This window comes from Leopardus geoffroyi, chromosome A1 (genome assembly GCF_018350155.1).
Source record: "Leopardus geoffroyi isolate Oge1 chromosome A1, O.geoffroyi_Oge1_pat1.0, whole genome shotgun sequence".
In the NCBI taxonomy this organism is placed as follows: Eukaryota; Metazoa; Chordata; class Mammalia; order Carnivora; family Felidae; genus Leopardus; species Leopardus geoffroyi.
Genome location: NC_059326.1, coordinates 210,989,558 through 211,013,610, shown reverse-complemented (window position 1 = coordinate 211,013,610; position 24,053 = coordinate 210,989,558). Strand labels below are relative to the sequence as shown.

Sequence of the window (24,053 nt, the reverse complement as noted above, 5' to 3'; positions counted from 1 at the left end):
AGATGGAACTTTCTCTGCAGACCATCTTTAGAGACAGCATTTTCTCTTTACATTATTGGGCAGGTCAGGAAGGTGGAATTAAGAAAGAATTATATTCTTCTTTGTATTTGAGGCATTTTTATTACCCTTTTAGTATCATCACCCAGAATGAAGATATACACATTTGATAGGCATAATTTGGTGATTCCAAAATTGTATTAATATTATACTTTTCAAGATGAGTCACATTGAGGGTACCTGGGTGGGTCACTTGGTTGAGCATCTGACTTCGGCTCAGGTCATTATCTCATGGCTCATGAGTTGAAGCCTTGTGTCGGGCTCTGTGCTGACAGCTCAGAGCCTGGAGCCTACTTTGGATTCTGTGTCTCCCTCTCTCTTTCTGCCCCTTCCCTGCTCACTCACTCTCTCTCTCTCTCTCAAAAATAAATACAAACATTAAAAAAAAAAAAAAAAAAGATGAGTCATATTGACATCTGCTTCCTAACATTACACAGTTGTGACACTTAGTCCATTGGTAAATTGCTGAGTTCTGAAAGTTTCAATGGAAAAATGTATGTATGTGTACCTGTGAGCATATAATGTAGCCTGTTGTTCTAATGAGTGGAATAACTAAACTAATGTATATGGGATATCCAGCAACGCTTGAGCAGAAGACGACAAAATGAAATAATGGCCAAAATCCAAGCAGCTATCATTCAGATTCCTAAACCTGCATCAAATCATACTTTGAAAGCACTTGAGGCCCAAAAAATGATGAAAAAGAAAAAAGAGGCAGAGGTAAGGTGATAATCCTTTAATATGGTGTTGTGTTAATCTTAATGAAAGACTGATCTTTTTCTAAAACGTACAAAGAGAACTCCTCCAACTTCTTAGTTCCTTTTCTAATGATCTGTGTCATCGTTCCTTCTGATTCAAAAGCCATCCACTGCACGCATATCTAATCCATTTTATACTGTTATTTGTTCAGAATCAGAGAATGTAGCTTTAGGTCAGGGATAAGAAACTCATATTAAATGACAATACCAATCTGGCCTTCTGTGTTGAGAAGGATCCTGTGATCACATCAAAACTATTATAGAATGGTGCTTCTGCGATGAGTCATAACAGCCATGGGCACAGAGGTGTCATTCAAGGTACACATACTATATATATTCCAACAGTATTTTACTCAGTTCTTTCTCATTATGCATTTTTCTGAGTCCAGAAATGTTAAGTGGTTTGCTTGCTATCTTCCAATTTAAGATACCTATACTAGTGATATTTTACGGCCCGTACCAGCTGTCAGTCATTCCAGTAGGATACAATGTGCTTATATTTCACCGGGGAGCAGTACTACGTTTTGATACTAATTCCTGCAATCTACACTGCTTATGCTACAGTGGTTATTAATGATAGTCTCTCCTGTGACCTCAGGAAAAGAATAATAGCTACTATTTATTGAGAACCTGCTATATGTCAGTCTGTGTTGGCCACTTGATTTTATCTTATCTTTATTTTTTAAAAACTCTCCAAGTAGGGTATTGTTGCCCCCCATTTCTAAGTAAGGAAACTTAGACTCGGAAAGCCTCCATGTTTCACTCTCGTCCACAGTGCTGGTAAAGCAGAGACAGCACGTCTCTCCGATATCTAAATCCCTTGTGTTTTATGTTAATCCACATTTCTTTATTTTTTTAATATTTGAAAAATATCTTATACTTGGAATCTAAAGAATAATACCCACAGAGGTTTTTCAGGCCCAAATTTTAGGAAAGTATGTAGTTTTTATATTTCTCTGAGTTGATTGAAGTTTATTAATAAGTATTTGCACTAGATAGGAGATGAGCTAAACTAATTTTGAGAGAGCAAATTAATAACATACATAAAGTTGCACAAGAAATGCTTAAAACATCTGAGACAACAATTTTTGAAGAAGCATTTATATCCAAATAATGCTTATGCTCATTTAAAAGAATTGCAGATAAAAATGCATGGCCTGACTCTTTGGTAATCTTCATTTTCATCAAATGGCCTTTGTTACACTGTCAGAACTGGAATCATGAGCGGAATGATTCAAATTAGGCAGTCTTCACATTCTCTGAGGTATATTTAGCCTAATCAGAATTATAAAATTATTCTAGAGTACAGCTTTTTGTATCTTAGCTCCTAATTGGCTTGGGTTAGTAGTACGAAGCATCTTGTAAACTTGCAAAATGAAGATTTTCAGTGGTTTCTAGAGGCAGAAAACTGATAACAACTTTTCTTTAAAGGATGTGGCCAATGAGATTAAGAAGTTTGAAGCATTAATAAAAAAGGATCTCCAGGCAAAAGAAAGGTGAGATGTGAATTGTTTTAACAGTCACAAAACTGCATTTTGTCCTATCTATAACTTTTAAATATTTAGAAATAGTTTATTGGGAGTAGCTGCTCCAAAGATCTTTTTACTTTGTAGAATCTTCATGATGAGAATATATGAAGGAACGTAAATGAGCTACAATTCAGACTAATTGTTCATTAACAACTTCTGTGGAGATCAGAAGGGAAAGTGGCTATTATGAGATGTGAATTTAGTTTTCTATGCTGTGCTTACTGTCCTAAATTCACACACTTTTAAAACATTCAGGAAAATTGTTGCAAGCTACCACTAATTTAAATTTGTCACAGTAAAGTCTTTATTAGACTCTAGTTGGTTTCTTTCATGTTGCAACCTCAGCATTTAGCACAGGGACCAGCAATAAAAAGTTGTCAGATGAGTTCAACTGTCACTAAGATAGTCAGTTACATGAGTTCATTGCAAAAAATGCCTGGTTAATGGGCTTCATTTGCTTAAAGATAAAGATCCTCTCCCTTTATGGTTCCTATTAGGGGTCATTGACTCACAGAAGATAATTGATTAGGGATTATAGATTACGTAGGTAGGAGCAACTTGAGTTCTTCTGCATTTTTAAATGGAAACTACCCAGATTCTAGTCACTTACATTTTATGGAACATGAATTAAATCTCTGTTAAAGAAGAAAATAGGCACAAATTATGTAAGTCAGTTCCACAGTAGTATTTCTGAGGGAAGGAAACAAAAGGAATAAGGAAAAGAAGAACAGATGGTGAGGAAGTCAGGTACGGAATGAAAATAAAGCAAAACGAAGGATACATACATTACCTTTTCTTCTACCCTCTGCAGAAACTCTTTTGTTTCTTTCCACTTGAGACAGAGACAGCATGACTGGAAAGGGGCAGAGGGAGAGGGAGAGAGAATCCCAAGCAGTCTTCTTGCTGCCAGCATAGAGCCTGATGCAGAGCTCGAACCCACAAAACTGTGAGATCATGACCTGAGCTGAAACCAAGAGACAGACGCTTAACTGACTGAGCCACCCAGGTGCCCCGAAACTCTTGATACCCTATTCTGATTCCCACTGCCATTTATCAGTGCTGCCCCTGACTGCTAAAGAAAACACAATCCAAGCTACCTACCCATGTAGCCACCATCCAAACCCCACCATACCCCTCTGGACTGGCCCATGAAACCACTGGATTTCTTCCAACTCTTTCATTCACCTGACCAGCCACACACTCTGGAGTGATAAACAGATGGTATCCACCAGTGCAACCATATTAACATATTGAAATACTTCTGTTACTTGTAGGCGAGTGGTATTATTCTCTATAGCTCTATGGCCATTCCCTTTCCTGGGACCCCTCAATTTCCACACAATTTAGTAGCCAGAATTAGCACCAAACACGGCAGTGTCTTCTCATTCCTGTACCAACACCCATCTTTGATCGATTAGTGTCCTTGCCATGTCAGTTTATTAAATAGTTTAAAGACCATCCTTGTACAATACAGCTGCAAACATTTCCTCTGCTCACTATTATTGCCTTTGCCAACCCAACCTGAACCTAAGTCTATCAGTTAGCTTTAGAAACCCCAAACAAGAGTGGGTGAAATTAATTAAATAATTAAATAAGTTTACTTCTCTCTCATGTAAGAGAAGTCAAAATGTAAGCAGCTCAAAGCATGTGTTGGAGCTCCAAAGTCATCAAAGACAGGCTTTCCTTTAGCTCCGCTGTTCTTTTGTGTCTTTTTTGTCCCCAAATTCACATTCACAATACAAGATGGCTCCTGGGGCTCTGGCCATTTGGCCCATGTTCTAGATGTAAGGAAGGAGGATAGGCAAAAAGTAGATATCTGAAATAGCTGAAATAGCTCCTTCTAAGAACCTTCCCCAAAGTCCAAGGTAACATTTGTGCTTCCGTTTTATTGGCCAGAATTCAGTCACATGGCCATACCTGGCAAGAATGGAAGGCTTGGAAATGTAGTCTTTAGCTGGGTGCATTGTTTTCCTGAATAAACCCTGGGGCTCTGTTTTGAGGAAAAAGGGAAGGAAATAGCATTGTCTATACAGGTCCTTTCTATGTGGAAGCCTTCACTTGGTCTTGCCAGAGACTTAGCACTGGGAGACATGAGATACAGACAGCCACGCTTCAATTTTGAGAGCGGCAGGATAGGCCTTGGGGCAGCCAGACTCCCTAGACTAGTCACCTGTGACTGTGCAGCCTCATCTGGGACTCCAGTCCCTTCCAGTATGCCGCAAATGAGCATTTTCTCTTTAAAGAATGTTGGGAGGCACTAGTCTGGAGCAAACTTGTAAAGAAAACAGAAGTTATGGTACGGTATGGCCTTTGTTAAGCCCCTTTTATTAATCACTACATTAGTTCATTCTGAATATTTAGCTTAGGATCAAGCATGTTCTGGGCTCTTTCAAAAACTTCACACTACTTGATGCCAGAAAGCGCTAAAATCTCCCAAGTTGACCAGAAGGAGCAATTTCTGCAGCTGCCTCTTTCACAGCCTGCTCCTGAAACAGTTCCTCAGAGATGTCACCTCAAAGTCCATCTTTTTTCTCTTGTGGAGAAGTGAAATGTTTTCTCAGAGCAACACAAGAGTTCCCATGGCTGCTTCTTCCTCACATGTACAATGTCTTTATTTTCTAAAACAAACAATAAATGCTATCTGCTATTTTTTTTTTTAGCTGAGATTGTTGGCTGCTGTGATTTGACATTTGGATTCATAGATTTACTTTAGGCTGTTCCTAGCAATTACTTTTTTTTTTTTAATTTTTTTTTTCAACGTTTATTTATTTTTGGGACAGAGAGAGACAGAGCATGAACGGGGGAGGGGCAGAGAGAGAGGGAGACACAGAATCGGAAACAGGCTCCAGGCTCCGAGCCATCAGCCCAGAGCCCGACGCGGGGCTCGAACTCACGGACCGCGAGATCGTGACCTGGCTGAAGTCGGACGCTTAACCGACTGCGCCACCCAGGCGCCCCCTTAGCAATTACTTTTTAAATACACACAAATTTGGCCAAGGTTCCAATTACTAGTCATGTAATTACACACCCAATTATTAACTCTGTGGAGGACTGACAAGCAGATATAGAGAAATCATAATCATTGCCCTCAAGAAACCCACATCTAGGAAAATGAATATTTATTCAAGTAAATATCATGTAGCTTTCTTCAGCCTTTAATTGGAATGAGACAGCAGATGGATGGTTACAGGGCAGACTGATTGATAAATAAAGGACAAACAATACGTTAAGTCTATTAACCCATATACAATCCAAAGCAAACTCTTTCTAAGAACACATTTGAGTAAAAATATAATAAGAATTTTAACAAAGGATCTAAAAAGTTATGCCACATAATTTTCATAAGTTCTTAATTGTACTAAATCTTAATAAATAGGGTTAAACTTCGTCTTTGATCCTCCTAAGGCTTTGCTGGCTACACAATTTCTGCTCAGTGCCTCTTAGTGACAGAACACAACTGAAGGTTAAGCCCCTGCTGATAAAATCACCAGGATTTCAGTGTGTAATTTAAAAAAAAATTACTCTGTATAGTGCTTCTTAGCATATCATTTGAAATTTAGCAGATATCAACTACATGTCAGGATGATGAGCACATGGACAGAGGAGTATAATAGGATATTCACGAGCTCAGAGTTCATCTGGGAGCAGCAAATGTACAAAAAATGAACTATAATACAATATGATCTAAACTACACACATGCAATTATTACTTCATTAAACATGAATTAACTGTGCTTTTATACCTCTTTAATGCTTCTGTCTGTATAAGAACTGATGACTATTTAGTTGCTACATACAATAATGTGTCCTTGCCTTTTGAATAAGACAGTAAGTTCTATTTAAACTGAATACATTAATAACTTATAATATTTAAAATAATTATTGATAATATTAAAACTTGTTATTTATTGGCAGGTAACAAGATATATCTTGTTCCATTCTACTGTTGTATTCTGTGTATTTTGTAAAGAGACATGCAGATGAGAATTGATTATTTGATTCTTATATACATAAAAATGTGTCTTTTACTTTTTTTAAAATAGACTTTTATGTATTTAATGTTTATTTTTAAGAGAGAGGGAGAGAGAGAGAGAGAGAGAGAGAGAGAGAGAGAGAATGTGAGCGGGGGAGGGCCAGAGACAGAGGGTGACAGAATCCGAAGCAGGCTTTAGGCTCTGAGCCTGATGCGAGCACAGAGCCTGATGCAAGCCTCAAACTCGTGAACTGGGAGATCATGACCTGAGCCAAAGTCAGACGCTTAACTGACTGAGTCACCCAGGCAACCCTGTATCTTTTACTTTTAAAGATAACTTTTGAATGAATCTATAAATTCTGTACTAAGCCACCATTGTCCCGCTAAACTGAGTGTGTTTGCTTTCTGTTAGTAAGACCACTAGGCTCTTCCTGATCCTTTAGGTTTGGACATGAGGTGGGACAAGAAGCGAAGTAGGTCTTCTTACTTGGGTCTCCAGAACTTGGGCAAGAGGCTAGGTCAGTCTTGTGGGTGCAAGTGTGGCATGATGAGCAAGTCAATTTTCAGCTGCTAAGCTTCCAGTTAGAGCAGGGCCACTGCTGTAAGCATTCAGAAAGTTATTGGGAGTTCATAGAGCAACTTGTATTTGCATAGGGGAGTAGTGGATCGAGCTATCCATGGAAGGACTCTCAGTGTCCTGACATTGGAAGATCTGGCTGACTTTTGAGGAGATATGCCTTCCCTGACACTTTGGCTATCAATATTGTACTTACTCTTAACTCAAAATAGGGGAGGCAAGAGGCCTAGAGCCAGCAGGCAGAAGAGGGAAAGAAAATCCAATCTCTGGGCTCAGTGAAGATCATGATAAGTGAAAGAACAAATAGGCGATAGGCCTAGAAAGAAGGCTATGCTAAGGCTATGCTGAGGACCTCCCAACATAGAGTCCAGAAATACAGCGAATGGAATCTAACGATAAGCCATAGGTGTCACAATGAAGTTCTAAGATTTGCTTTAATACTTGTATTAATAAGTTAACCAAGCACTGAAGGGAGCCTTTTCCCCCGAGGTCTTCCTCCATAGTCGCAAGTAGCAGCATGTGGTTACACTGTTTTTCTAAATCCCAATAAAAACTGTTGTCCTTAGTGCCTCCAAGCCTTCTTCAGATACAGCAGGCCAGACAACTACTGATTTATTAAACACGTATTCGGATGATGACTACATTAAAAAAATCCAAAAGCGCCTTGAGGAGGATGCTTTTGCACGAGAGCAAAGGGAGAAAAGACGGCGGAGGCTGTTAATGGACCAGTTAATAGCCCACGAAGCACAAGAGGTAAGATATTTAGATATTCCTTGAATAATAGTGATGGAAACTTTGCAAAAATGTCTTTTATGCATACATTTGTGTATCTTATTTATTTAGTATCTGTTACTCTGAATCAAATGTCAACAGAAAAACTTCACATCATCACAGCAAATACACTCGGGGAAAAAAAATCTGTCCAAAACAATCACTGAAGAATCTAAACTCCGGTGATGGTTATACAATATCGTGAATGTGTTTTTTACCACTGAATTGCACCCTTAAAAATATTTGAGATGGTAATTTTTATGTATATTTTCCCACATTTAAAAAATACTGACAAAAAAGAAATCTAAAATCTACGTCAACGACGTGTATCTATTGCCACTTTTGGAGGTAAGAGGGAGCTTTTTCCCAGTTCTTTTGAGGTATAATTGACAAATAAATATTGTATATACTTCATGTGTACAATGTGATGATTTGATATATGTATACCTTGTGAAGTTATTGCCATAATGAAACTAATTGGCATATCCATCACCTCACATAATTTTTTGTGTGTTTGGTGAGAACACTTAAGATCTACATTTATAAATTCAACTTTTTGGGGCGCCTGGGTGGCGCAGTCGGTTAAGCGTCCGACTTCAGCCAGGTCACGATCTCGCGGTCCGTGAGTTCGAGCCCCGTGTCGGGCTCTGGGCTGATGGCTCAGAGCCTGGAGCCTGTTTCCGATTCTGTGTCTCCCTCTCTCTCTGCCCCTCCCCCGTTCATGCTCTGTCTCTCTCTGTCCCAAAAATAAATAAACGTTGAAAAAAAAATTAAAAAAAAAAAAATAAAATAAAAAAATAAAAAAATATATATATAAATTCAACTTTTTTAGATTGACATATAAGTGGGATTATGCAGTATGTATCTTTCTATGCTTGACTTATTTCACTTAGCATAATGCCTTCCAGGTTCATCCATGTTGTCACAAATGGCAGAGTTTCCTTCTTTTTTAAGGCTTAATAATGTGCCCATTGTGTATATATACTAATTTTTCTTTATCCGTTTATCCATCAGTGGAATCTTAGGTTTTTCCATATCTTGGCTATTGGGAATAGTGCTACAACGAACACGGGGATGCAGACATCTCTTTGAGACAGTGATTTAATTTCCTTTGGATATATGCCCAGAAGTGGGATTGCTGGGTCGAATGGTAGTTCTATTCATAATTTTTTGAGGAACAAACCATATTATATTCCATAAAGGCTACACCAATTTACATTCTCAGCATCAGTTTCCAAGGGTTCCCTTTTCTCCACAGACTTGCCAGCACTTGTTATCTCTTGTGTGTGTGTGTGTTTATTTTTTAATGTAATAGCCGCTCCAACAGATGTAAAGTGATATCTCATTATAGTTTTAATTTGCATTTCCCTGGTAATTAGTGATGTTGAGCACCTTCTCGTATACCTATTGGCCATTTGTTTGCCTTCTTTTGAGAAATGTCTGTTCGGGTCTTTTGCCCATTTTTAAATTGGTTTATTTGGGGTTTTGCTATTAAGTTGTTTGAGTTCCTTATATATTTTGGATATTAACTAAAGGTACATTTGCAAATACTTTTTCCCATTCTGTAGGTTACATCTTCACTCTGCTGATGGTCTCCTTTACTATGTAGAAACTTTTCATGAAATTAGATGTATTTCCACTTATATATGTTTGCTTTTGTTGCCTGTGTTTTTGGGGTCATATTAAAAAAAAACAAAAAAAAAAACAAAAATCAAACAAATAAACAAAAAATATTGTCTAGACCAATGTCAAGATTTTTCCCCTATAGTTTCTTGTAGTAGTTTTATAATTTCAGGTCTTATGTGTACGTCTTTAATCCATTTTGAGTTGATTCTTGTATACAGTGTGAGATAAGGGTACATTTTCATTCTTCTGCATGTGGACATCCAGTTTTTCCAGCACCATTTGTTGAAGACGCTGTCTTTACCCATTAGGTAGCCTTGGCCCTTTTGTTGAAGATCAGCTGACTGTAGAAGTATGGAGTTATTTCTGGACTCAATTCTATTCCATTGGTCTATATGTCTGCTTTTATGACAGTACCATACTGCTTTGAATACTATAACTTTGTAATATATTTTGAAATCAGGCAGTGTGATGCCTACAGTTCTGTTCTTCTTGCTCAAGAATGTTTTGCCTATTCAATGTTTTCTGTGGTTCCATGTGAATTTTAGTAGTGCTTTTTTTTTAATTTCTGTGAAAAATGCTATTGGAAATTTGATAGGGATTTTATTGAATCTGTAGATGACTTTAAATATTATGGACATGTTAGCATTACTGATTCTTCCAATCTCATGAACATGAGATATCTTTCCATCTATTTGCGTATTCTTCAATTCCACCCATGTGTATTTCACCAATTGTGTATTTCACCAATGTTTTGTAGTTTTTAGTGCACAGACCTTTTACTTCCTTGGTTGAATTTATTCATAAATAATTATTTTTGATGCTATTATGAATGGGATTATTTTCCTCATCTCTTTTTCAGATTATCCATTGAATATAGGAACACAACAGATTTTCATATGTTGATTTTGTATCCTGCAACTTTAGTGAATATGTTTTTTTAGTTCTGACAGATATTTTTGTTGCTGTTGTTGGAGTCTTTAGAGTTTTCTTTTTTTAAAAAAATATACTTGAGAGAGAGGTGGGGGGGTGGAGAGGCAGAGGGAGAGAGACAGAGAGAGAGAATGAGAGAGAGAATCCCAAGCAAACTTGACACTAAGCACGGAGTGTGATGCAAGGCTTGATCCCACAACCATGAGATCATGAACTGAGCTGAAATGAGGAGTCAGAGGCTCTACTGACTGAGCCACTCAGGTGCCCCTAGAGTTTTCTGTATATAAGATCATATCGTATACAAACAGACAGAGATTTGTTCAGGGATCCAGCCACCTAAAAGACATTAAAAGAAGTTAGTCCTCTGGATATTTCCATCAAGGGAACTGTTTCTTCTCAGTGTTGGGGAAAGATGCTATTCCTACAGCCAGGCTGGGGTATGCAGCAAGGAGCCTCCATTCCTACCTCCTCCTTTAGTGAAGTGTCATGTCCCAACCTCCCTGCACAGTGGACACTAGGGTCACTGTTTCACAGTGGTGGGATGTGAAATTCCCATGTGCAACGTGGCATGTTTTTTTATCCATCCTTCTGTCTTCCAAAGAGAAAATGGCATTTGTCAGGGCTAGAATTTCCTCTGCTTCCCTCAAGTACCTACTGCTTTTGGGGAGCATGTCATGCATCTGATGTCAGCCCTGGATGCTTTTATTCTGGCTCCATTTGTACTTCATCTACCAGAAATGCCTCTGAATATCTTCTTTAGCTTCTAAATTGTGGCAGTGTGCCCCTGGGGTTTGTACACTGTGTTTTAGTTGGGCTTGTGAAGGGAGAGCCAGAGATCTGTGCTCAAGTTGTTATCTTGCCTAGTGATTTATAAACAAATGTGATTATATGAATGAGAAATGATGAGATTTAGGGTTAGAAATATCACTTTGAGTTTTTTGGAGGATGAGTTTTGGAGAAGGATTGGGGGGAAGGCATGGTAAAGGAGGGCTGACATTGGTTAAGGTAGGGGCAGTGCCAATAGGTATAGAATGGAGTAGGGCTGATTTAAAAACATATATAGGAGTTAAAATAGACCACTTCATTGAAAATTGGAGATTAGGAATGATAAGAGCAGATTGAACTTAGGATGGTCCTAGCATTTTAGGTCACAGAGCCATAGTTTTATTCGGTTATCAACAGAGATGGGGAAATACTGGGGGAGCACCAGGACTGAAGGAAAGGTGATGAGTTTAGTATAGGCATTTAAGTGGAGACTATGAACCCAGTTTGTCTCCCAACTGGTTCTGTGGTCTTCTGGCTAGCATCTTGATTGGTTCTTGGGATTCACTCCAACTCAACTGTGTCTACCTTCCCCAAACCTTTTCTGTATTATTTACTTGAAACTGGCATTTGTACATCAGACTCTTCCCCCACTTCTTAACCCAAATACGGTTGAATATTTAGCTTCAAGGTCTTTCTGACAATATCCCATTCCTCCACAAGAGCTGCTTGGGCACCTTTGGATAACTGAACCATGGCATGGACCAGGGTAAGCTTGTAGCTCCAGCTCCTGGGGGAGGCAGAGGGCCTGGTAATTAAATTGAGGGTATTTCGGACTGTAATTCTGTCTAAATCTTCCACAAGTATAATTAAAAGAGAAAGGTGGGGGTGCCTGAGTGGCTCATTCAGTTAAGCATCGGACTTTGGCTTAGGTCATGATCTCATGGTTCATGAGTTCGAGCCCTGCTTTGGGCTCTGTGCTGACAGCTCGGAGCCTGGAGCCTACAGCCTGCTTTGGATTCTGTACTTTCTTTCCACCCCTTCCCAGCTCACACTCTGTATCCCTCTCTCTCTCAAAAATAAGTAAACATTAAGAAATATTTAAAAAAGAGAGAAATGTGACTTCTATTATTTTTTAGTTTATCCATTGCAGATATAAGATATTTCATCTGTGTTACAGGATAAATGGACATCTGTGGGCTGCACTGAGCACCTAATGTGTTCCACATTCCAGTGAAATTCTTGGAAAAGTCTATTTCTAAAATATGAACTACTTGTACAATGGAACAGAAAATAAATCTTTTCCATTCAACTTTTGAGTGCAGGTCTTAATACGCTTGATGATTCTTCATACTAAAGCTTCATAGCCATAATAGTGACTCAGAATTCAACAATAATTTCCTTTTCTTTTTCCCTTTCTAACCATAATGTGTTATCACCCAAGCAGTAATCAAAACAGTTCTGACCAATCCAGTTTCTTCTTTACAAGTGTCAGAATAACCAGATCTCATTTATACAACTAAATTGCCTTGCCATATAAACAACCAAATATAGAATATACTCTATATTAACTATAGAACTTACTTGGAATAATAAATCAAGGTCATATTTTTTAAAAATACGGCTGTGACTATGCCTTATGTATCCCAAACCACCCCAAAATGTAGTAGGCTGTTTGGGCTGGGCTCAGCTATTCTGTCCTTTTGCTGGCCTCAGCTGGCATCTCCTACCTGTCTTTCATCAGCTGGTAGGTTGGCTGGAGCTTCATCAGGTCCAGCAGGGAAGACTGGTGCCTCTCTCTATATGGTCTCTCATTTTCTAACAGACCAGAAAATGTGATGACAGTCGTGGGGTCACAAGACAATTAAGAAAATCAGACCCCAAGACTTTGTTTGTTTTGTTTTGCTAATGTCCCATTGGTCGATTCAAGTTCAGTGGGTACCCCATACCTCATATTTAAGGAGTGGAGAAATAGATTCTTCTTTTTGATAAGAATATCTGTGGGATACCATTGCAAGGATGTGGGGGAAGAAAACTGAAGAATTTGGGGCCATTTTTACATGCTGCCTCAGCTCCACTACTGGATCTCAAAAGGAAACAAATGATTAACATTAAAGTTTCTAGAATTTTATAATTAGATTAGCTATGTTTCAAAGTTGTTCACAATTTAATTTTTTATCTTCTATGTGGCACTAACAAAAAATTTCATACTTATTTTCAGTTGAAATTTTATTTCATCTACATTTTTATATAATTCCCAGGTTCAGGTTTTGGAATTTACCACAGAACATTATTGTTATTTGCATCTAGATTCTGAAAACATATACAGTATTTCTCCCATTTCATAGTGGCAGAGATCATTTGAAACAATGTCATTAATGATGCCAGATTTTCTTCTTAAATAATTGGATTGTTCAGTGTTAAATGGAGAGTGTTATGCAAAGTGAAATAAGTCATACAGAGAAAGATAGATACCATATATTTTTACTCTTATGTGGATCTTGAGAAACTTAACAGAAGACCATGGGGGAGGGGAAGGAAAAAAAAAGAGAGAGAGAGAAAGCCAAACCATTAGAGACTCTTAAAAACTGAGAAAAAACTGAGGGTTGATGGGGAGTGGGAAGGAGGGGAGGGTGGGTGATGGGCATTGAGGAGGGCACCTGTTGGGAGAAGCACTGGGTGTTGTATGGAAACCAATTTGACAATAAATTTCATATTTAAGAAAAGTGGGCAACTCCAATATTTAGGTATTCTTTTACATCTTCCCCCTTGGGAACTCCTCCTTCCACATGATGTCTCTATTTAGGCAGAATGAGAGCATGAAGGGGTGTTGTAGACTCTGGGTCTAAAGTTCTCTCTTGTCTAGCAAAAGAGCAGGATGCAGGATTGAAAGCGAGAGATGGCTAACGTCCAGGAAAAGACAAGAGCCTAGAATAAGGGTCCTTGTCCCATATTTATTCAGATCAGAAGGCTTACAAGCATGATGGGTGTGTACAAAGAAACAAAGAAATTGTGAACATTAACTTGGGGATGTGAGGGAAAAGGGGGGTTTTGAAGATATACAGTGTTTGGAGTTTGGGTCAATATAAAACAAAATCCGGGTACCAGGCAGTGGGAGGAAGGTTGTTTACAGTAGACATGAGGCAGCACCTCTGTTCATCTTTGCCAGCCTGGGGATGAGGCAGGTAGGGGGAATAACCTCAGGGTTGACAAGGTACCTTTTCTTTTGTTAACCATCTCTGCTCTGGGCTGCTTTGCCTGCAGCGCAGCTGTCTATAGTCCACCAATTTACCTAACCTGGCCTATCCTCCTGTGAAAGCAGCTTTTCTGCTATAGTACTAAACTGGGGGTGCTTCCATCCTGAATGTCTAATAGTGTTTATTTCGTATACCTATGTATTGGGCATGTTTGTGCCATTCCAATTTTAGGCCTTTGCCTCTCCCTTTCTATTCTGAGGGCCCTGCACCCCCTCTCTATTTAGGGGTGCCTTTGCACCTCCCTATTCCTGGCACCTTTGCAACTCCCTCTTCTCGAGGTGCCTTTGCATCCCCCTATTCTTGGGGTGCCAATCTGGTTTACCCAAACTCGGGTGTGAACATTTTATGACTTTGTATTTCTTTATGTCTTGTTAACTCATTGGTGTAAGCCCGGGCGTTTCCTAAGCTTATACCCCACAAAAGGGCTTTGGAGATCATCTTCCACCAAAATCCTGCATTTCACCTGTCAAAAATGGGCCCTGAAAATCCAAGTTACTTGTCCAAGACCACACCACCAGTTAATAGCACAACTGGGGTGGCAACAGCTTCTGATTCCCGGTTTAATGTTTTTTACCACTGTTCACTTACTGATTCCCCTTCTGTTCTCTTGAAATAGACAAGAGAGCCAAGAGAATACATCTAGCTTCTCTTTCAGATTACAACGAGTGAGATTTTATAAGATAAGCAGGTCATTTTCCCTTAGATTGTCCTCCAGCCTTCCCATTCCATCAGATTGTGGCTTTTCCTCACTCATGCATTGAGATGTCCACACTGGCAACTAACCAGATCTGCCACCTTCAGCCAAAGCCTGTATTTGTTTTTACAACTAATATTTCACATCTGAAAACTTGCTTATAAATTATGAATCCTATCCCTTGTTTATAAAATCTTGAAAACAGTTACTAAATTTATTTTTCATTGGATTTTAAACAAAGCAAGAATTCATTTAAAGTAATTATGACTTGCAAGATCATGATGCTTCCAGATACCAAAATTGTACATACGATATTTGATGGAAATTTTCATTTTTATAACTTGATTTTTGCCATGTTCAAATTTAAACCAAATGGCAGAAATTGGTGCTGATGAATACTATGCCTTTTAGATATTATTTATGCATAGGCTTCTTAGCCCAGTGGGAAATTGGGACATGGCCTTGGCAAATAATTGGCTCCTCCAATGGTGTTTTCAGGAGGCGTTTCGGGAAGAGCAGCTGATTAACCGGCTGATGCGGCAGTCCCAGCAGGAACGTAGGATCGCTGTGCAGCTCATGCATGTTCGGCATGAAAAGGAAGTTTTATGGCAAAACAGAATTTTCAGAGAAAAACAGTATGAGGAGAGACGACTTAAAGATTTCCAGGACGCTCTTGATCGAGAAGCGGTAAACAATAGCTCCCTTAAAAATATTTCTCAAGTTACTTTTGATTTTTTCCACCAAGTCAAGGTAAACAAAGCTGTATTTAGAGTCAATTTTTTATACGATCTCTCTCTCTTATTTCCCCATTTTTATTTTTTTGTAACTACATTGACAGCACATAGAGCTTCTACATATTATATTCTCCCTTTAGTCTTGATTTCACCAATATTTGATGTTCACCACCCATCTTTATGTTCACATCTCTCTGGTTGTTTTGCTTGCCTGAAACTCATTCTCTAGTACATTTCTCAAGAAGGGGTCAGGGAACAATATTCCCTATATATTGTATTGGGTATTATGTATGGTATACTGATAACAGTAGATGTCTTTTATCCTGATTGTCAGTTTTGCTGTATATAAAATCCTTAGTTCACATTTTCTTTCCTTGAATTTATTAAATACATTATTCCATTTTCTTTTGGTAAAAGTGTTACCATCAAAAAGATTAATGATAATCTAATTTTCAATTGTGTCATTACTCACTTTTTCTGGATGCATACAGAATTCATTTTTCTTTACAGTCTGCTAAGTTTACTAGAATGGTATTGGTGTTTCTTATTCTAGGTGAATATTCTCAGTCAGTGAGAGCACTTTTAAGCTGCCTCCTTTTAATAAGACACCATAAGTCTTTAATAAATGATTCCTTTCTTTCTGAAAAAACAAGATTATATAAAGTCCATATTGTATTATTCCTTCCTCCAAAACAAACCATTTGTCCAGGGTACTCTGGTTGATTGTATTTGAGAATAGTACACAGATACCAAGATCCAGATGATAGGTGTGCTCTTGGTTACTATGGTATTGTGTCTAGGTCCTTTTATAGCTCTGGAAATCAAAATATCTAATCTTTCAATTATTTAATACATTAATATTTTTCCTTATCTATATGTATATATAATGGCTCTAATAATCAAAATCGATCTGTTCTATCAATGGATTGTATAGATTAATTCTTGCCTATTTTCTATTGGAGATATTCCAAATTTATTCAATCTGTTGGTCTAGATTTGATTGGAGAAATTCAAAACTCATGTCAGTGGCATTTTCGATAGCCTGTCTTTACTGCCATAAAATATTCACAAAACTAGGCTGAACAGAAGAGAAAACCTTACAAAAAATAGGAAGGGAATGCTTTATTTATCAGCCTCATGGTTTCCACGATGATATTCCACAAAAATGAAATACAGCTTTTGCCAAAATTATGCGATTTTTAGAAATATTGTTTGGAGAGTCAGGGAAATGGTGCTTTTGCCTTTGTAGAACAGACATAGCTGAAATGTTAGGGGTAGGGGTGAAGAACCATATACCTCCATGAATTTGAGCCGCAGGGACACTGATCTCGAGTGTCCTCTTAAAGAGCTGAATTATCTGGATAACGGTTTCATCCCTCTTTTTTTTTTTTTTTATAAGAGTAAACTTGAATGGATTGAATGGCATTTGCTTGCATTAGAAATAGTGTTTCACTAATCTTTCTAAGTGCCTGTTGAAAAATATGTTTGCTTCAAGCCCAGATAATTAAGTGCAGAATAGTAAAGCCTTTATAGTAGGACTGATCCCACTGTGATGAGAAGGATTCCCTCCTTGTTTCTTTAACTGGCCTTGAATCAACTTCAGAGGATTGGAATGCTCAGGCCTGCTAGAGCCTCAGAGACCAGAACCGTGAGGTTCTGAGGCATCTGAAAAAAATTATATCCCTTCCTCTAATGATGATTACCTTTCCCTAAAGCTGAGGGTCTGCTTCTCTGGCACTCCTGTCTGTGAGACGGCTTGACTTCACAGGTTACCCCCACAAACATTGAATCTATCACCTCCTACATCAACAGTGGCTGGTGTATAAGTAGGAGCCAAAGAAATAAATGTTGAATTGAGTTTGCTAAAGGAACAGACCTTTTCTTTCCAGCATCATGCACTAAATAAACAAAATCCATTTTGTTACCCACAGCAAATCATTCAACTTTTGTGAAGAAGAGAGTTTTTAAAATCGTTTTTATAACTTGTTTCTGTTTTTGTAGTTTGTGTTATTGTTTGTGGTGGAAGAAGGGGGAAAATTCTCCAAGTACTTTTAAATGTATTAAAGATTTTAAGTGTGCTAATGATACGGACTGTTAATGATATAATGTTAATTATTGTTTTGCTCTCGCGTGGTCCCTTTCTGCTGAGGTCCGTTGTAGAAATGCTCTCCTGCTTTTCTTCCTACTTCATTGGCTTCCCCTTCTTTGCCAGCTCATTCTCCTCAAATACCAAAATGTTAACGTCGGGATTCCTTAAAGCTTAGTCCCAGGCCTCTTGTTTTTCTCCTCTATGTTATTTCCTCAGAGGACCTCCTAATCCACAACCATGGGGGTGTAATCACTGCAGTAGACAGATGACTCCTGCATTTATATCTCTGCCTTCTGCGGTAAAGACCCTTGTGTTCAACTGCTTTCCTGACATCTCTACTCAGATGTCTCAGAGACACCTCAAATTCAACATGTTAAAGCCAAATTTATGACCCTTGTTACTAAACTGGCCTTTTTCAAGTTTCTATATCCCAATAAATGATGACACCCTTTATTCAGTTACACAAGTGTAAAATCTCAGGGTCCACTTGAACCCTGCTTCACCCTCTCTTCCATATCCAGAACATCACTAAGTCCTGTCGATTTCACGTACTATCTCTTTAATTTGCGCATTTTTCTCCATGTCTACACCATACCCCAGTCTCTACTACTACCACTGCAATGGCCTCCTTCATCCATTTTGAGAGGCTATGAATTAGCAACTACAATTGGGGTGTGCAAGAACCTACCATTTTCTATATTCTTTAAGTCAACCTGAGCTCAAACTCCAGCAGCCCATCTCTGCCCACAGAGACGAACGGTGCCCCAGGTCACAGGCCACGTCTCCAGGGAAGCTCTGCAGTCATCAGGCCCAGGTCCAGCTTGTTGCCTCTGAGGCCTCAGCTCCCAGCCCACACATGAGGCACATGTCTTCACGGAGGCGATTCCAGTCTCTTTTGGTCCCTCATGGGTTCCCCCTGAGGCTCTGCTGCTCCCCAGGAAGTGCCAGGGAGCACTTTGTCTTCCTCTTTCTCTTTGCTCTCAAAAGCTTCCCTTCTCTGCTCTCTCTTTGAGTGACCTAGATTAATTCACCTTTGAAGATGGCCTTTTAAAGTGAAGAGGAGTTTCCTGCAGCTTCTGCTTTTTTGTCTTGCAGAAATTCCCTAAAGCAGGAGTTAAAAAGACATCTGCCTGCCTGTTAAAAATGAAGGGGAAGCTAGAGATAACTTCTACAAATGACCTGCCCTACTTCCGTCTCCTCCAGATCATTCTCCATTCTGCTGCCAGAGGAATCTTCTTGCCTCTCAGATTTGACCACTGCCCTCACACTCAAAAACCCACCCACGGCTTCCCTTTGAGCAGATCCCTGCTCATACCTTGTTCCCCTCTGTCTCCCAGGCTCTGGCCACACTGGTCCGCTCTCAGATCCTGAGCAAGTCATTTCTTCTGCCTTTCTCCTTCTTCCCAAATGCCTTTCCCCAGCGAATCCTCATCTTTCAGAGCTCTGTGCACCTGCCACTTCTTGTCTAGTTCAGACCCCCTGTTATGCGCCATACCCCATAGTCCTTCCCTGGTGACACTTACACTGTGCAAGAATACAGTCATTGTGTGGCTTTTTCACTGTCCCCCCACCCCCCACTGGATGTAAGCTCCTGAGGAAGGGAGCATGTTTGCTTCTGCTCACTACTGTTTCCCCAGGGCTTAGGCCAATGTCCAGTACATTTAAAGAAAGCATAGAGGGTGTTGGTGCAGAAAGGGAGAGAGAGAGCACGAGCGAGGGAGGGAGAGATAGAGAGAGACAGAGAGAGAGAGAGACAGAGAGAGAGAGAGAGAGAGAGAGAGAGAGAGAGAGAGAACTTCATGTTTTCCATCATCAGTTTTTGTCTGGTTTGGTTTTGATTTTAGATTAAATCTGTTTGTCTCTTCTTTAAGGTAATTGGGCATCTATTCTCTATTAAGAATTTTTGATTTCAGATTTCTGCTCCACCTGCTATTACTAGCAGTACTTAATTATAATAATATTTAACTTTTTCTGAGTATTTACCGTGAGTCAAGCATTGAACTATGTTCATTACATGCACATAGAATTCTCGCAACAGCCTTTTGAAGTGGACGCTCTCCTTATCTACGTTTTACGCAGAAGGAAAATGAGACTTAGAAACCTCACGGTCGCACAGCCTGTCAGTGGTGTAGACAGGAGCACAGCTGGCTCTGTCAGACTCAAGAGTCTGGGTTCGTAACCGCTGAGATTTACTACCTCCCACAGACTTCCTTTTTCCTTTCCCTTCTTTCTTTTTTTTTTTTTTTAGGGCTTCAACCCACTTTGCTGTAATGGGACAGGAAATTGTGGTGGGTTTAGCACAGGGAGGCGAGGTGGGGTAAAGGTAGAAGACTGATAGCTAAAAAGAAGGAAAGGGTTGGAAGGAGGGAGGGAGACAGCTCGGAGGTGAAGGCTGCTCTCTTCCTGCTGGGGACATTCTGCCCTTCTCTTCAAGGCTCCAGGCCTGTCACTCCGTAAACATTTCCACAGGCCTTATGGGCACTCTGCAGTAAAGCGGCCTCCCAAGCTCATTTTACTGTCACTGTCTCTGTAAATTCTCATCTAGTTACGGCTTTTCTCTTGGATTCCTCTTTCCTCTGACCTCTTTGCAGGTCATGAAGCCTGCCCTAAAGCTTTGTACTTGCATTATATGCTTGCCCCAAAAAACGGGGCCTGCAGAACGATACAGCAGGGACAAATTCTGGTGTGATTCCCAAACTTGCCAAACGTACAGAACTGACCTCAGAGGTCACCCAGTCCAACCCCTTTCCCCATAAAAACAAACAAAATAAAACAACGACAAAAGCAAAGGAAACTTCCATTTGGTTCAGTGGACGAAAGCAATGCATTGTCAGGCATTTAGTCATGTGTGAGTAGTATCATAGGAAATATTTTCCCTGACAGGATGGTTTGGTGAGTTTTTCTGTGCATGCCTAGTCTTATTAACACCCCCACTTATAGGACATGGAGGCTGAGGGGGGGCTCTGAGTGGGAGCCTAGGACTTGCCTTCTGTACACAAGCTGGAGCTTGACTTTGATGGCAGCTCCTCCAAGGCCCAAGTTCACCTTCATTTTACACTCAGCGGGTTAAGTTACAGGAGGCAAGTATTGTTTCTGGAGCATGTTAGCACAGGATAGAATTTCTCAAGGAGCTGGTTTAGCTATTTGAAAGCAACATTTAGTCATGCTGAGTTTGACCTTTGTACCTGATGTGAAGAAAGTGTTTCTCTGAACAATATAATAGTGCAAACCAAGCAGAGGGTCATGATAAACTCTAAGTATTTCATTACTTTCTGCAGAAATAAATGTTCTCTGAGTGAATTTTACTGATTTATAAAGGCTGTAACAGCAGAAGGGTTTTTTGGTTGTCTAAATGCATTTAACATTTGTTGGCGCGTGTGTGATAGGCTCAAGCCAGTAATATCAGGGAATTTCCAAAACATTTTCTAAGTATAAATCAGAGTCCTAGAACTCTCTCACTCCAAGACAGAGGACATCGGCTGAATGGAGCAGATGTGCCCAGTGAAGGCTCCTAAGATGGGTACGAAGGGGCTATGATGCTAGGGTGGCATAGGCTTGCCCATTTCTCTGTGATCCCTGACTCTGATGATTTGCAAGCCGTGAACTCAAGGCTTCTTTTTACACACTTAAGATCCAATTTATTGTTAATCTATGTTGGGCTTTCCACAGTTGGACCACTTTTCTCTGTAATGTGTTTTGCTGATAAGATAAGCTAAAAGTGGAATATTTCCAATATTGTCATTGCCAGCATACACAGTACTTAATAAGGAAAAAAGTTCTCCTTCATGATTAAGTTCTTCTTGATGTAAAAGGAGGTTTCATTCTATTTAGAGATTTTTTTTTGCCCATTGAAATTATAACATTATTTTCATTTGAATCATCGCATAATTACATTGACTCAAACATGTCTCTGTCTTCTTAGGCTTTGGCAAAACAAGCCAAGATTGATTTTGAGGAGCAAGCCCTCAGAGAGAAGGAAATTCATGAACAGATTGCTGTGGAAAGAGCTCAAGCTCGTTACAAAAAGCATTATACAATATGTGCAGAAATTTTGGATCAAATACTTGATTTGTCCACTAAAGTGGCAGACTACCGAATGTTGACAGATAAGTAAGTGTTACTTTTTACAATCATTACAGTACAGACATCACAGAAAATGGTGATTATGTATGTAGACACCCAGTTGATAAGAAAAGACAAATTTTTTCGTGAAAAAAGTACTAAGAAGTGGGGTCCAGGATACCTGGATTACTGACTCAATTCACCCACTCAATAGCCTTATTTAAGGTACATTTATATGTCTTTTAACATTTAAACTTTGTGTCTAAATTTACAGTAATTTACAAAGACAACTATAATAATTTATTTGACACACTTGGAACTTTCTGAAATACTGGTATTATTTAAAAATTACTAGTCATTAAATCTACTTATTTTCATTGTACCTTGTTTCTAAAAGGAATTAATGTATTTATAAGGAAATATTCAATAATACAAAACATATTAAAAATATGCCAAATAAGAACAAAGGAAAGTCCAAATTAAAGTAGAAAGTTAAGAACAAAAGATAAATTAGAACACAATTATATTGGCAGCAGATTTGCCAGTGGCTGCAACTGAGCTACAAATTTTATCTGAGCTTCCTGGTAGCCAAAGGAAAAAGGGAAATACAATCTGCCATGTGTTTTCCATTTTCCATTCTAGTTCATTACAAAATACAAAACTTTCCTTGCCACTAAATTTAGAACAATAGCTCTCTCACGTGGCACACTCATCTAAGGTACACTGAATAGTGTAGTATATCTGGTGGAGAATGTTCTCAGCAAGATCTTTTAAACAAATGTATCATCTGGCCTCATAGACCTATTTCTTATGATATTCTTTGCTGAAAGTTACAGGAAAATGATATCACAGTGTGTCTCAGTGAAAGTAATTCCGCAAGGACAAGGATAAGGCAACCCAGTTAAATATGTACACCTCTCAAATTACCCAAACTAAGATATTCTTGAGAACCCACTGTTTTCTATAGTGGCTGCACCAGTTTGCATTCCCACCAACAGTGCACAAGAGGGTTCCCTCTTCTCCACATCCTCGTTTTTTATTTATCTTTTTGATCCCAGCCATTCCGACAAGTGTGAGGTGATATTACATTGTGGTTTTGATTTGCATTTCCCTGATGATTGCATTTCCCTGATTTGCATTTCCCTGATGATTGAGCATCTGTTCATGTACTTGTTGGCCATCTGTATGTCTGCTTTGGGAAAATGTCCATTCAGATCCTGTGCCCATTTTTTAATTGGATTGTTCACTTTTTTGCTATTGAGTTGTAGGAGTTCTTTATATATTTTGGATATTAACCCTTATCAGATATGTGATTTGCAAATATTTTCTCCCATTCAATAGGTTGCCTTTTCATTTTGTTGATTGTTTCTTTTGCCTTGCAGAATCTTTTAAGTTGGATGTAGTCCCAACTGTTTATTTTTGCTTTTGTTGCCTTTGCTTTTGGTATCAAATCTGAGACCAACGTCAAAGGGCTTACTGCCTATGTTTTCTTTTAGAAGTTTTATGGTTTCAGGTCTTGCACTCAAGTCTTTAATCTATTTTGAGTTAGTTTTTTTGTGTATGGTGTAAGATATGTGTCTTTTAGTTCCAACTGAACACAACAATTACGCATATATATTAATATTTTATTATCTACACTACTATCAATCAAGATAAACTCATGTTACTTCATTAAACAAGATGTCATCAGTATATATTTTTTTCTAAAGCACAGGTATATTTTTGGTATCAGCCTACTCAAAAGAACTAACTTTTTAGACTGTTCCTTAAAATTATTGATATTCAGATAATAGGATATTAATTCAGTAACTGTAAGGTTAGCTTTTGAACAGTATATAAGTTGTTAATTACTTACTTTACCATAGAAGTCGATAATGCCATTTCAATAATTCTGATGTTACAGTATTTCTATACCTGAGCTTATTAATTTCTAAACTTCCATATTTCGACAAAGTAACCCTTAGCGACTGTAAATGTTTTATTAATGGAAAACATAATGTGATTATATTTGAAGTTGTACATTTAATTAAAGTACAACATTTTATTGTGGCAAAACATACATAACATAAAACTGACTCTTTTAATCATTTTAGATGTACACTTCAGTGACATAAGTGCATTCACACTGCTGTGCAACCATCATGACCATGCATCTCCAGAACTTTTCTATCATTCCAAACTGAAGCACTGTACCCATTAAATAACTCTCCAGCCCCTGGTAACCTCTGTTCTAC

General features: G+C 38.8%; 1 protein-coding gene across 1 annotated transcript in view; it reads left to right on the top strand.

Annotated features, from left to right (window-relative positions):
• The window catches only part of LOC123577944 (sperm flagellar protein 2-like), a 185,364-nt gene that overhangs the window by 24,068 nt on the left and 137,243 nt on the right, over positions 1-24,053 (top strand). Inside the window, exons 5-9 of the mRNA XM_045440407.1 lie at positions 637-777; positions 2,247-2,311; positions 7,461-7,647; positions 15,433-15,621; positions 21,680-21,867. Coding sequence (XP_045296363.1) covers positions 637-777; positions 2,247-2,311; positions 7,461-7,647; positions 15,433-15,621; positions 21,680-21,867 — 770 coding nt within the window. The remainder of the gene's footprint in view (positions 1-636; positions 778-2,246; positions 2,312-7,460; positions 7,648-15,432; positions 15,622-21,679; positions 21,868-24,053) is intronic.